A 15,520-nucleotide genomic window follows, 5' to 3' on the forward strand; every position below is an offset into this window, starting at 1 on the left:
TTTTCCTAGGCAGTCAAACAGAGCTAAAGAAATGCTGCAGCTACTTGACCAGAGATTATCCCCGAGGTACACAGACTTGTGCAGATGCTTCAGGCAGGGGTTGCAGGTAGGAAGGTGTTTTGCTGTGCTCTCAGCTCATGTGGTTTCTCACCGAGCAGTCTGTTAGGTGTGCTGCCAGCGAGAGGTGCTGTGGCAGAGCCCATCACAGAGTGGTGCTGTGGCAGAGCCCTTCACTGTGCCTCTGCCTGTGTTTATCCAGGGCCAGTAAGTCGGCAGGAGTAGCACACAAAAACACATTCCTGCGGCCTGGCATGTGGGACAGGTTATGCAACGGGAGAGTGTAATTAAATCAAGTTACAGACAAGCCAGGGATGTTTCCTTCTCCTGTTCCCACCACTCCTGGGAGCTGCTGTTTTCCTTTCAGCCACAGGATCGGTACTGGGGCAGCACTGACCAGTTCTTGGATTTTCCCTGTTCAGTGGGCTCAGTTGCCCACTGCAGTGAGCACAGCTGCTCCTGCAGCCAAGAGCCCACTCACTGGCAGCAGAGGAAAAATCCCACAGGGACTGACACAGGCACCAACCAACATTCAGCTGCAGGGAGGCTGAAAGTACATTTTCTGCTAAGATAGTTTGGCAAAGTCACTAGGAAACATCCCATTTTGTCAGCTAACATGTTGCCACCAAACCCAGACCCTTCTGAACTCACTTCTTACTGATGCAGCTGGTAGAGGGTTATTGTCACCTGCCACCTCACCATGGAGCAACCAGTGAAGTAAGGCAACACCTATTTTAAACTGGCCAAGGGACAAGCAATGCCAACCTCCTTTTAGTGGGCAGATCCATGAAGCACAATCTAACCCTGCACCACAGCTTTGGGCAGTCCACATTGATTCCACCCTCCTCTGGAGCCAAGAGGGATCTCTAGTAATTTAGCAGCTTCACTTCTAAGATCCACTGTACCAACTGCATTGCAAGCACCAGCTGTGTTGCTTATTTCAACAAAGATTTATACCTGGATTTTAGCTAAATGCAAACTCCATACTCAGTAAAATAATAAAATGTGCAATAAGCATAGACAGAAATGCAGGGGAGGGTGAGGCTGCAGACTGGGTGCTCCAGCTCTTGTACACTGAGTGGAAGTGTTTTGAGAGCAGCACAGAGTCCCAGCAAAACCTTTCCATCTGTGGACTCTCTACCAGCTGGAGTTTGACTAAACCCAGTCTCTAAGAGTGAGAGAGTTGAAGTATTTAGTATTTAAGCTCCCCCCAAATGATCTTTCCAATACAGCTGCATGGGGTATGTATTTTTTTATTCCAAGTTCCAATTTTCATACATTTTTTTTCCATTATGTGACTGCAGCACAGCCCACATCTGACTCTAGCTGCTCACCATTTTATAGATGTCTCTTTAGAATGTCAAAGCTGAACAATTAGGGGAATGAAACAGGAAGGAAAACACTTCCAAAAATAACCAGAACAAGAGACTGAATAAGCACTGTCCTCCACCAATTCATTTTGATGGTAGGAAACATTTGGGAATTGTGGTATGTTGAATAGCAAGACAGAACCAACAACATTTTCACCCATTTTAATCCGAGGTGAGGTTTGCCAAGGAATTACCCATAAAAAGGGGTGACTGGTGAAGGATATTCACATACTTCACCTCACTGGAACAGCCATAAAAGGCTCTTGTAGCAGCACTGCCAGCAATCATGAAATTTTAGGGGTTGGAACGGACCTTACCCAACCCCTCCTGCTAGGAGCAGGGACACCTCTCCCCTAGATCAGGTTGCTCAAGGCTTCATCCAACCTGGCTTTGAGCACTGCCAGGGTTGGGGCAGCCACAGCCTCCCTGGAATGCACAGTGCAAAACTACCACGTGTAGCCACAAGGCACTAAACTCCCCAATCCTGACCAGTGACTAGACTGGACAGCTGGATATCCAAACCCAAGTCACAAACCCTCTCTCACCCTGCAGGCCTCTCAGTTTGACATTTTTACTTACCAGTGTGTGTGCCATCACTTGGGACAGGGACAATAAAAAGCATCTCAAGCTGATGGTTGCTGCTTCTGTACTATTCTGATCCTACATTACTCAGTTATGTGTGGCTGCATTAAAAAAAATACACAACATAGAACAAATTTGGAAAAAAGGTAATGCTGGAAAAAAAGGAGCAGTTGCTTCTCTCCTGTGTAGTTTGTTTTAAAAAGTACATTGCAATTGTGCTACAAATGGACATTTCAACTGATAAAGAGCTTTGGGTTTTCTTTGCTTGGATTTTTTACTATTAGTTTATTCTGCTCCACACATTAATTGTTCTATTACTCTTGGACACCTCCACTGAAACCTCTCAGCATTCCCAGCAGCTGACAACAAACAGAGAGCCCTTCCCTCAGTCTTGGCTGGGCTAGCAAAACCTGAGGTGGGCAGAAAAAGCTCAGCAGCAGCATGGATGCCACTGAAACACACTCAGTTCCCTCGATAAGTTTCACTCTGTGGATGTTTATACCTTACATTTTTTTTTATGTAAATATTTACAACCATCAGTGTGGCACCTACTGAGTGCACTGAGTGCACACTCCAATCCCCCAAACCATGTTACCACCTCTCAGATGATTTTGGCAGGGACCTTCCAGGGCATCTCTCAGGCTGTGGCTCCTGCAGCAGCAATGCAGGCACATGGGCCAAAGCTTCAAATCTTGGTCCCCTGTGTCATATACAAGAGTTCCATAAGCTTCCAAGTGTTTTGCATGTAAATATTAGTCTCGAAGTAGAACACTCTCTAAAGCTACAATTTTATCACAGTGTAGCTTTACTTTTGACCTCCATAGTGTAAGTCTTGCAGGTCTATGAGCCACTGAGCAATTCCACAGCCTTCCTTGTGTGCTGCACATTTACAGGAAACCAGGAATTCCTAAGTCCTGCTGTGGCAAAACTGCCTTCCTGCAAGGAGGGTTGGTGTTATCCATTATCCAGCACAGGTTTAAAGCAAAACAAAGCAAACAGATAATTAATTAATCACCTGTTCTTACAGGTAAGAAGTGGGTCTGTGGGATGCTGTGACTTACCTCTGCAGAGCTGGGGCAGCAACACAAAGGCCAAGCTGCAGAGTTGGAAGGAGAAGCCACACAAGTAAAATTTGGGATAAATAAATGGTGACTCATAGACTTCCCATTTAAGCACAAACCAATCATAAATCCAAATCACACAAGAAAAAAGTTTATTGAAAAATAAAGTTCTCCCTAGTTTTTTTCTACAACAGTGAAAACAAAGCATTTTCTATGCCATTAAAGTACAGACATTGACTGTTCTAAAAAAAAAAAAAAAAAATTAAAAAAAATCCCATCCATTTGAACCCCAGTGACTTGGCAGGATCTGAACCACTGCGTTCTGTTCGAATCCAACTGCTTGAACGGAATATAGTGGAACACAACCATTGACATAAAACAAAGGATCAGCCTGTTGGGGAGAACTCAAACCAAACACCCGAAGTACCAGCCTCACCCTGGAGCTCTCCTGCACATATAAAACCCCTCATTGAGTCCATATTATCTGTAAAACACAGCATTTCACTGATTTCAGTAGTTGAGTTTTCTTAAGAGTTTTTTTATCCAATTTACAGTGCTACAGGGCTTAGTCAGACTTTGACCCCCTTCACCCATGCAGAGGGAGACTCCTCCAGGGAATGATGCAGACCAGAACCCAAAGAGCTGTCCCAAATTTCCCTCTGGAGGATCTCCCCACTGCAGTCAACCCAGCAAGCTCTGGGGGATCAACCTCTCCAAGCCAAAATTAGCTTTGTAAATAGTCCCTTCTATTTTTCTTTTAGGTCTCCTACAATCTTCAGGGTGACTTCCCTCCTAAAATCTACTCTCTTTTTACCTTTGGTAAAAACTGCCATTTCCTCTTCCTCTCCTGTATTCTTTGTGAAAACCAAATCAACTCATCACTCCTTAAAAATGGTTTCCACTCTCACTGTACTGCAGCAGACCTGTTAATGAACATAACAAATTAGTTCTGGGTATAAGCCTATTAAAATTAACTGCCCTCAGACAGCAATTTAGCTGGATTTATCGTGTACCTATATAATACTTCAAACTACTCTGCAGCTGCTGGAATCTGAGCCAGGCTGCATTGCATGCACTTTGCCAAGTGCCTGGATGGCTCCAGTAAAGGCCAAAGCATTATTTCCATGCTCTCCTTACAGCCAAGGATTTTGGTGGCTCCTGCAGGACACAGCCTGTGCAGTGTGGAGCAGCACTGCTGGGGGCTGTATGTGCAGCAGGACTGCAGTGCAGTACAGATGTGGTTTGCTGGGTGCTGTTGTGGCTGTGAAACATGGGCACAGCAACGTTCCCAGTGCTTCAGTTCTGCCAACCCTTGCATGAGGTGACAAACTCTGGTCCCATGCACAGCCCACCTAAGGTAAATGGCACCTGCACTGATCTTTCCCAGCAGAGAGAAGGGTTTTACTCACTGGAATACAGCTGAATTTTTTAAAGCATTTTCTGTGTGTTGAAGGTAGAGTCATAGCCATTTGTGAGACAGGTGGCTTAGTGCTGTTGAGAGAGGTCTGCTGGATTAAAACATACTCCTCTACGCTCACAACTACATGAATATGCAAAGGATTACACTTACAAAAATGGGTTAAGTGCCTATGTGCAAGGCACATCAGCAATGGTTGCACTTTGCTGCTTCCCCCTGGAAGAAAGAACAGGAATGATGCCTCACGTCTGAGGCACTCTGGGGTTCAGCCTCTGATATTTTCAACACATTCCTACAGTAAACATTTTACACTTGATACATGGAGTTGCTGTTTACACATTCCGTATATAGTATTTGGAAATTACAAACTAATTTTAAAAAAAAAACTATAGAACTGCTTAAAAAGATGAAGATGAGATTTATAAAAAAACCCTATAGAGCTGCTTAAAAAGATGAAGATGAGATTTAAGTCACTGCCCATAAAACAGTATGTTTTGATGTTACATATACAGCAATAGTATTAAAGCAAATCTCAATGAAATTGTATCTGTCCCTGGCCTTTTCAGCCTGAACAAAAACATACATCTGTCAGTGCATTGTTCTCCTCGACTTTACAGCCGTCCCCAAAACGATGGGACCAAAGGAGAACTACAAATGGAAAGAGATCACAAGTCAAGAAGTTGAAGGCATAGCAGCTGTAGGGCAAACATCACAAAGAAACAGCCATGCCAAATGTTAGCACCCCTGGAAAAAAGACTGAAAGTAGAAACTGCTAACTCCTGGTCTCTTTAAAAATAAACACTCCATCCCTCCAACTCCCAACTGGAGACCGAACAGTGACTTAACCAAGTTTTCAACTAAAACTTTAATAATCACTAACATCAACTTAGTCAGAGCTGATATTTGCTGTAACAGCAAGCTGAACTGGCTGCTGCTATGTGTACAATATACCCTGCAAGTGTCTGGGCTTTATACTTACTAAAAAGGGAGGGCTGCTGTTTTCATTTTAACAAACATTAATGAAGAGCTGTGCTATCACTGGAGCCAGTGGGAGTCCTGGAGTTAATTACACTTGGATGAGATTGTATCCAGCCTGATTCATCCCATTTCGTTTATTTTACTCGCAAAATCTGGTCCTGAAATGCACTATGAGCAAAAGACATACCTGAGAAAGCAATTTGGATTTTGTTTATGTGAAAAGTGCTGCAAACTCATAAATCACCTTTGCAATTTGGATGGGCCACTCATTCCTGAGAGGGGAGGGCATGTCTTTCAAAGCAAGGACAAACTGAGGGTGTTGACTAGGATTCTACAGGACAGTAGTACAACGTGACTAAGTGAGGAGAGGAGACATCAGCTCACAAGCTCATTTAGGGCTGCTGACATCAACAGAAACTTTCAACAAGTGGATGTTTGACAGTCAGCAAGCTGCAAAAGCTGCCACAAGGAGCTGGGAAGACTCAGAGTCCTGGCTCTGGCTATAACCCTGTTCCAACTGAAACATGATCAGCAGCTATTTTGCAAAATACTCCAGCAGAAAAGTAGTAGCATTAAAAAGAAAACCATCTGCAACAAGCTGAACAGCCACAGCTCCCTCCCCACCGTGGGCTACAAATTCAGGTATGACAAAAGGATTGTATTGTCCTGGTAGCATCAGGAATCACCCTGTGCACTTCCAGGCAAAGGTATCTTCATCTGAAAAACCAACACCTTGCAAACTTTAATGTGGATCTACAACTTTCCTGCTCATCAAATCAGATATGGCTGTTTCTGGAGGTTTTCTGTTAGCATTGTCTCCCTGGGGAATGTTAACAGCTTTCCTTTGCTCTCTGCTCATCCAACAAACGTCCTGTCCCAGCAGGAGCTCTCACTTCAAATCACAGATACTCAGTAAATCATACTCTGCTTGCAAAGCAATGTTTTGCAAGAATTCTTCAAGTTATAGTATCTTTCTTATTAACCCTTATAGTTTTAGAACAGATTTCTCCACTACTTAAAAACATTCAAAATTCACACCACTAAGCTGCAGAGTCATCAGCACTATTTACCTGTAATTAGTGTTCCATTATATTGTTCAGACAGTGTCCATATTCCAAACACACATCCAAATCCCAAAGAAAGTAAAAAAAGGCACATAAACATTAAATATTTGTAGAAACATAATCTGATATAAACAAGCAAACACACTGCTACAGCTATAAATTACAAAAAAAGAAACAGAAACTAAGCAAAAAAAAAATGCAAAAAGCAACTCTATTTATACATGTGCAAATCAACTTGCATATATGAAATAAATGAGGTTTTTATTGGCATTTTTAAACAGTGTGTATTTACCAACTTGGCCTTTCAAAGGCAAGCCTTTTAGGTTAATTTTAATAAATATGTAAATGCTTCTCTCAAGTTTTCTAATCCCATAGGAACAAGACTTTTGCAAAAAAAAACCAACCCAACAAAAACCCAAACCAACTAGGTCACATACAAAAATACAAAATTTTAAAACAAAGAATGTCTTGATATGAGAGATATGTTTAAAAGCTTGTAAAATGGTTTTGTATTCAACTTTTGACATTTTTTTTCCCCATCAATTGCAGATCAATATATTCAAATGCAGTCATGCAAAAACCTGACTTCTGAGCAAAGGAAGCTGCAAGCTCTACTGTCACACTGAAAACAGCAGCACAGTCCCAGCTCTAATGGCCTTGTTTAAGTGCAAGAATTGGACTACACCTTTATTCTGTCCTTAGGAAGGAAAACAGTTATGGAACTTGGCCAGAAGGCTGCCCACTATCCTGAAATGGGGATATAGAGGCTTTAGTAAATCAAACTGTTGAACAGTCCCACCTGGATCTGCCTGAGTGCTGATCTGCAGAAGGGTTCACTGATTTCTCTTGGGACAGGGAGTGCTGGGGGAGTTTGGTGAGCAATGGCTGCAGAGTTTGTGCACTTACAGTTCTCATATGATAGTCTCCTCTTACAGACATTTAGGCTGAAGCTGTAGGTATGAGTCTTCTCTCTAGGTTTCAGTGGAAATAAGCTCAGGGACAACTGACTCCAAAGCCAATTTGGATGTTCTGTCCCTGGCTGATGCAAGTGGCATCAGTGCTGCTGTTTCATATTTGCCGTAATGCAGTAACTCAGTTCAGCAGACTAGAGACAGTGCTACAGCAGGAAAACACAGAGCTTAGAGTAAACTCTCCCTGCTGCTGTAAAGGCAAACTTAGCATTGAGCAAAGCACTAGACCAGAAAAATCTTATAATAACAAATACCAACCCACTCCCACCTTTAAAGGTTTAGAGGCAAAATAAAATGCAGTAGGTCATGTGGACCATCCAGCATGGGGAAACAAGCAAACAGGTATTTACAGCAAAGAATAACACTACAGCAAAACCCATGTGTTTTGCATTGAGTGCACACACACAGATCCTTGTTTCCGAAGTAATTCCGTGGTTATCTCAGTCCAAATTAAATTCTTGCCTGAAGAACTTCAGGCTGAACTGGTAAAGACAAGTCCTGCTGTGGCCTTTCCTTTCAGCACCAGCTGGAAGTACATCCACTTTGCTACGCAGCAGTTTCTAGCTGCACAAATATGCACAGGTATGCAGGGGATATTTGATAAAAATACAGAATGAATTGTTGTGGCTGCTCAGACCCATTTCCAATTGTCCTCCCCCAGCTTTTCCAGGGGAGTAAGAACTATTGCAAACTACATTTGTGCTGACTGAGGCAAACGCTGAGCTATGTGAACAGGAAGGATTTTCATACTGCTTTGTGTTTGTTTTCTTTTCATACAAAACGTTTGTCTCCCATCAGAGCCCCAACCAGAGCCTCCATCAGAGCCCCCAGCTGCTCTGCCTCTGCAAAACTGCTCTAAAACACAGCTGATTTTCTCATCCTCAAGCCCAGATCCTGGTGGCCCTGCTGTTCAACATCCCCTTTTGGGATACTCAACAATTTCTCAGGCTTAGGCTCTTGTGTAGCCCAGAGTGATGTTAGGAAGTGTTACACTGTCAGCAGTGCTGAGGCAGGAAAGGAAACACTGAAAAGGTTCATTCATTGCTTTTAAATTTAAACTTTAAATGTATACTGCTCTGGAGAATTTATCCATGGTGAAGTAGCATCTCCCTTGCTTGGTCTTTGGTAGGTCACTAGATCCATCAGTATTCCCACACAGATAATGAATGCTGCTTACAAGAAAAAGCTGAACCAACCAGATATGTCCAAGAAAGGAAAATGTAAAGGATCTATGTTTTTCACTACTACCTGGTAGTGCTTGTTTACCTCAAAGAAAAAAAAAATATTTGTGTTGATTTGAGGGTTTTTTTCCAGCATGGTGAGAACATGTCCAAATTGCAAACCTGCAGACTCTGACTGCAGATTTGTTTCTCACTAATCTTAGTGTGTAATTTCCTGACTACAAATGGTGCTGTCAAGCATGTCACCTTCTGCTGACAATAACAAGTTACCTCCAGAAAAAGAAGGCCGTTTAGAAGAGTTAATTTGCTGCTCTAAAAAGATGAAGCTTGATTTGAATTCTGAACTATTGTTTTAGTCTAAATTTGTATTTGTTGTGCCTGCTAAAAAAAAAAAAGCAAAAAAGAAACAAACACCCCCCTGAAAACAGAAAAACAATCAGAACCCACGAGATTGATCAAAGCTTTTCTTTGCAGTTATTTGTCTCCTCTCACTTGATCTTCAGAAAAAATTTCTCTTAAAAAACCTAGCTAGTTATGAAGACATTTTACATTTCTACCATACAATAATTATAGTTAGCTTAGTTTAACCTTTCTATGTCATTCAGCAACACTTTAACTACTGGAAGCCGTAGCAAACTGAGGCTCTAACGATAATATTGCTCCAATGATGCTGAATACTTTTTGCTTCACACAGTATTTCTAGCAGACAGACTACAACAGAAGCATGGGCAAATTCTGAGGATTACTCTCTAAATGGGACCAGTAAACTGTGACAAGTCCATTCCAGAAATGGCAGTATGTTTTTGTAGCTTTTCCACACTGACGAATGCCACATCCCTAGCCAGTTGTCCAGTCACCAAGATGTGTCACACACTGGCAACTGCCTATTGCTCATTCGTGACACTCTCTGTTTAGACTGCTCTGGTGCAGCAGCTGTGATGCAAACAACACCTTGTTGCACACAAAGATTTAATTAAAAAAAGGAAGGGAAAAAAAAAAGAGAAAAGAACTGGGCCCAAATAACCCAATAACAGGGTATAGAGCTCTCTTGTGATTGCAAGTTCTTGTGAAGTAAACCACTTTGTAGCCATTCAAGCTAAAGCAGTACCCAAACCAGTGCACCTAGAATAAAATATTAGTCCTCCCTCCCCTGCACCCCCTCCCTCAAGCACACTTTTTTCAGTTTTCTACTGGAATGAAGTCGAGATCCCCTAGCTAACCATGATGGGGGATATCCTAGCTCGTTAAAAAAATAGAAAACACTTCACCCAAACAACAAAAACAGAAGTTTTGATGGATCTGGAAATTTTCTACAAACTATTCTGTGCAGTCATCTTCAAATCACTGTCGAACATGAAACTCATTTCTCTTTGCAAATGGATGAAGGAATCTGACGAGTTACACCGCGAACGTCCTCACAGAAAAAACAGAGCAGTTGGCTGTGCATTATGAATCCCTCCTCTCTTAGTACATAATTCTGCCCATCAATGATAGCTCTGCCTGCAGCGAAAAACCTGGACAAAAGTGCAGGAAGTAATAAGTAGCTCCTCTCCAAACTACTTACATTTTGTCCTCAACTCCAGCAGCTCTGCTGCTGCTATAGGCAGTCCTTGCAAAGCGCAACCTGCCCCTTGATATAGTCCCTGCAGGGGCAGATCCTTCTGTGGGTGGGGTGGGATCCAGCACAGCTGAACAGCAACAGGTCACCTTGGAAAACACAGTGCTTCCTTCTTCCATCAAAAGAGGGGACCAGAATATCATTTGCAGACTCCATGGTGAGACATTCGATGTTATGCCTAAAAAACAAAGCACATGCACTAAATCACTCTGGAGTTTACAGGAGGTTGGTACAGTTTTCATCCTTGCTTGCTAAAAAGAAAAGAAAATGCTATATTACATCCTAAATCAAGTATGTTCACCGTTGCAGCTTTCCAGAACGTGACTTTCTTCTCTCCTGTGCAGATTCTCTCTGCAGAGGGCACTGCAGCTTTACTGTTTACTAAAGATTAATCAAAGAAGTTGAAAAGGAAAAAAATGCTTTTGACTGTTCCCCAAGACCTAATATTTCAAGGCACCATGGATTTTTAGTAAGACAAACCCAAAGAATCTGAAATCAGGAGATCTTCTCTTGGATTTCAGCTGGGCTGTCCCCCCAGGGAAGCCAATGCCAGGCAGCCCGGGGCAGCTCGAGGTGGGATCAGCAGGACTGCAAGGATAAGGGATGCTGCTGTTCTCCTGCAGGAGCCTGGCAGAGCAGGGCCTGCTGCTCCCAGGAACCAGCCAGCACCAGCAAGCTGGAAAATGAAAAATGCCAGTTGCTATTTTCTGACCACAAAGCTTAAGCATGAGGGTAGCAATTCCAGCAGAGTCTTTTTTTTTTTCACTTATTCTGGAAACACTGGGAGCTTTCAGCATTTAACAGAGGGTTTTTTTCCACAGAATGATGATTTTGTCTAGACAGCTACAAAAGAAGCCTGACAAAGTTTTTATATGAGCTGCTTCTGAACTCCAATGGAAATTACCACTTTTCAAATAAAATACAAACCCCAAATCTTCTGCAATTTTATTCAGCAAAAAGTGGGAATAGAAAACCTGGAAACCAGATTGCCTAGCAGCCATTTGTGGGAGTCTGGCTTTGAGGGCTTTGTTTTCCTTCTGAAAGGAACACAGACATTCCCAAAGAGAGAGCACCTGAAAGCAACAGTATTTCTCTTAATGCATAGCTGGTGAGCTTTATACATGACCACTACAAGGGTTTACAGTTCTTTGCCTGGGACAGTTGTGACAAAAAGTTTGCAGAAACAGTAATTGTTAATTGCCAGGGAATGGTGTTTCAATGGGGATGTTAGCTGTGACCAAAGAGGGAGCTCAATAAATTAAAGCAACACTTTCTAAGTGTTGTATTTAAAATCATGTGAACAACTGGGAGAAATCAAACAATGCGTACCGAGTTCTATGAACTGCAGGAAAATCCATTTGGTTCCTGACCCAGCTGACTGTGCACACTTTGGATCAGTGTTACAACTTGTGCAAGGTCCCTGAGTCTCAGAAGGATCTGGCAAAAGCCATGGAATATGCACCTGCTCAGCCAGGGCTGCAAAAGGTCCTTCCCAACACAGTTATAGTCCTGGCACCTGCAATCCCTGCAGCACAAGCACCTCTGCCCAGTGCAAACAACCCACCAAGGGGCACTGTGTGGTGCACACACACAGGAGACAGAGGGGCAAAGGCAGAAATGTGAATTTTTGGGCTCAGTGCTGTACTCCACTGCAAACACACACTCTACATTGACCAGTGCTCTCAGCACAGCAGAACTGCTACCATGCACTGCTACGAAGGACTGGCAGCACCCTCAGCTTGCTGCAGCCAAACTTTTCTCTCCACCTTCCCTTCTCACAGAACTTGTACTTTAAATTTCATGTTTGGTTCAAAAACAAAAAAAAAAGAGAGACCAAATAACATGTCTGTGCTTTTAATACTTACCTAAGCAGAGCTTTGTCCTTGTTCAGATGCTGGAAGAAGGAAGGCTCACAGATGAGCTGGCTTTCCTGACAGACTTGTTTACAGGATTTTCCAGGTTCAGCCATTTTCACTTGAAGGGCACTTAGTGGGGGCCACATCACCTGCCCGTGACAGAAATCCTGCAGTGACAGATCACATTTTATTATCAGCCATTCGGTAGTTTGACAGCAATTTTCCCCATTAGTAAAATAAGTGGTTATCACCCAATCAATCATTATGCAGCTCATTTCAGTTGTGTTAAAACCAATAACTTAAGTATTTTAAAAGAATACTTTTTTAGCATGAGGAAATGATCACCTTTGACTCCTACCTGAACTGTGGCAGTATCATTCTTCCCAAGGAAGTGTCTTTCCTACTTTTACCTTTTTTAATTTATCATAAGCAACTCTAGCTAGTCTCTTTCCTTCCACACACCCATCCCATTTTGGCTTTCTCAGGGCCTGTCTCACTAACTCACTGCAGGCACAACTATTTTCATAGCAGCACAAATATAAGGAGGAAATTCTGGTGGGAGAAGAATTCCAGAGGCCAAGTTATGCTGCAGGTGAGAAATGTCTCAAGTGGCCCATGTGGAGCCATGTGGAAAGGATCAGGGGACTCAGTGTTATGCAGTCAGCTGAACTCATGAAAAAAACCCCACCACAAATTAAGATTTCTATAAAGCAACCAGGATTCAGAGAGTTTGTTTGCTCTTCTGGGTTGAACTGCTGCTAATAAAATGCTTTTCCAACAAACTGGTTATAAATAATGCCTGCAATGAAGTGTCACCACAGTGGGAAGAGGGAGGGAAGAAATGATACCTGAACACATCTGCTAGTGAAAACTACTCAAAGACAAGTTCTCATAGTCTTGACATTTAAAATGAGAAAAAGCAAAGAAAAATTAATCACTGGTTTCATATAACATTCCACAATACTCAGACTTCATTTTAACATTTGGCAACTCTCATCAAAAGGTGATCAAACAATTTGAGCCTAGTCCATCATGGTTTGCTTTCTTTGGACAGGATCAAGACTTGTATGAACAGGTCCCTCAATGTGACCCAAAGCCCCCAAATCATTTACCAGTTCTCAATACCAGTTTGATGGGGTTTTATTCAATTTAGATTTCCTTTGCTGAAGGAGGAAGTTTCCATACTTCAAGGTCTAACCATAAATTTAATATTATACAACCATGAATCACAGAATATCCTGAGTTGGAAGGATCCCATGGATTTCAAGGTGAGACAGGCCCAGCCCTGCTGGCAAAGGAGGTGTCCTCCTTCCTCTGTCTTCTCTTGCTCTTGGATGAATGTCCTCACTGCCTCTGCCAAGCTCTGGTGCTCAGCTGACTCTCTGCTGAGCCAAGTCAGCTTTCCAACCTAGCAGAGCCCTGCCAAAACCATCTTCTGCTGGGTTACCAAGTACTCCATTTGACCACATCTTTCAAAGTCTGCTTGTCTGTTCCATCAACCCAGGCCTGCCTCATGCAACAGCTCCTGAATCTGCAGCAGGGAATCCCCTACTGCTTCAGCTGCAGTTGCCTGGCTGCTGCGTTGATGGCAGTGCCAAAATTCAAGCAATCCCACCCTTTGGGTCCCACCCTTTGGGTCCCACCCTATGCTGCTATGCAGGGCAGACACAACTGTGTGTGCAGCCACAGAGCAAACAGGACCAAGGGATGGATTTAGCAGATGGCACAGATGCACCTAACAACTATGCTGGGCTGCTGGCAGGGGCAGTGCACTAGCAGGAAGGAACAGCCTGGAGTAAAAGCTGGTGTAATCCAGCTGAAGGTGGCACTGCTAAACAGGAAACCACAGCTCACAGCAGTTCTCTTACTGCAGACCCTGAAGACCTTCAGCCCAGCTGTGGATCTGAGAAGTCACAGAATTCACCAACCTTTCCTGTGAACACTGTCCTCCCTCTTGACCCTGAGCCAAGGCCCCTGAAGGGGAACTCCAGGCACCTCTTTTAAATCCTAAAGTTTCCTTGTCCCACAGAGTGGCTTGTGGGTGAGTGTCCCATCCTCTTCACACTTCAACATCCCCTGAAGACCACATTCTTGTGGTCAATGCTCCCCACACCTCTGAACCACAAACTCCATGTATCTGTTCTCCTGCTGCTTTCTCTGTTCTGCCTGCCTCTCACCACACACTCTTTAAAATAAGGGCTCAACCTTTATTTCTGTTTCATCTGACATGCTAATCAGGCACAGTGCTAAGCACATGCAGCTAATGATGATGCTTGAGCATCCTGGGAGCTGTGAAACACCACTGGTTTTTGACAATTAGTCACAGCAATGAACAAAATTGCAATGCCCTACTGATTCCCAAGAAGCACAAGGCAAGGCTCAGCCCTTGGAGGACAGGTTTGCTCCACAGGTGCTATCTCTAGATTGTCTCTTTTTCTTCCTTACACCGAGCTCCATTTCTTCCTATATTGACAAAACCCTCAACCACTAACTCAGGTAGAAGAACCAAAAGCAGCAGAGATACTTTTACAGGTTATGACATCAATACAGCAGCAAAAGGCTTTAAGTGTTTATTGGCAGGAAACTGGAAATGGCTGTGCTCTGTTAACTGCACTTCTGACCTGAAGCTGTGTTACTCCTTATGACTGTCTTTAATACCACCCACTTTCAGAAACAGGTACAGGAGCATGTCCAGTGCTTTTGAAAGCAATGCTGGCAATTAAATGACATAGCAGAGATAAAGGTTATTCCTATCTCTCTCCTGCAGCAGCCAGAACAAAAGGCAGAGCTGGCTGCTGCAACAGATCTAGCTTGGGCAGAAGTCCAAGCAAACAGAGTTTCTAGAAACCAGGAGCCCATGTAAATCTCTGCAGTTTATTGCTCCAACTCAACATCATCTGCTGCTCTCAGCTCACAGTAATGCACAGGGACCAAAGGTCCTATAAGCAACTGGTTTCCAAACCATTTAAAGCTTTAGCAATTGCAACTAAATACTTGAAAAATCTGCCCAGAGGCTGTAGCCCAACTGCAAATCTACCAAAAAGTAGCTCTGCATTTACGTGATCCTTCATGATAAAAAGGTTTTTTATGTGTACACAGTTAAAGAAGTCACATACACACTGAAAAGTTACTTTGCCTTTCTGCTTTCATATAACATCAAGGTCTGCACAGCCACTATTTCTACTTGAACAGCAGCAAAACTGAGAAGCTTTAAAATGGAGAGAGTCCTCCCTTTCCACCACAACCCAAGAGACTTACCCACAATTAAAGTCCATACCTGTCTTTCAATAAATGCATTCATCCTCTGCAACATTCCCTCACATGTAAATTCATAGGGCAAATAAGGGTCAATCTGTGGAAAGAGT

General features: G+C 43.0%; 1 protein-coding gene across 1 annotated transcript in view; it reads right to left on the reverse strand.

The window, feature by feature from the left end:
- Positions 1-10,278: 10,278 nt before the first annotated feature.
- Positions 10,279-15,520, reverse strand: part of MGAT5 (mannosyl (alpha-1,6-)-glycoprotein beta-1,6-N-acetyl-glucosaminyltransferase) — a gene marked incomplete at its 5' end in the record, with an annotated part of 43,198 nt that continues 37,956 nt past the window's right edge. The window contains 3 exons of the mRNA XM_009076916.1: positions 10,279-10,477; positions 12,165-12,322; positions 15,433-15,507. Coding sequence (XP_009075164.1) covers positions 10,279-10,477; positions 12,165-12,322; positions 15,433-15,507 — 432 coding nt within the window. The remainder of the gene's footprint in view (positions 10,478-12,164; positions 12,323-15,432; positions 15,508-15,520) is intronic.

The sequence above is a fragment of the Acanthisitta chloris genome, unplaced genomic scaffold, assembly GCF_000695815.1.
Source record: "Acanthisitta chloris isolate BGI_N310 unplaced genomic scaffold, ASM69581v1 scaffold2616, whole genome shotgun sequence".
NCBI classification, from domain to species: Eukaryota; Metazoa; Chordata; class Aves; order Passeriformes; family Acanthisittidae; genus Acanthisitta; species Acanthisitta chloris.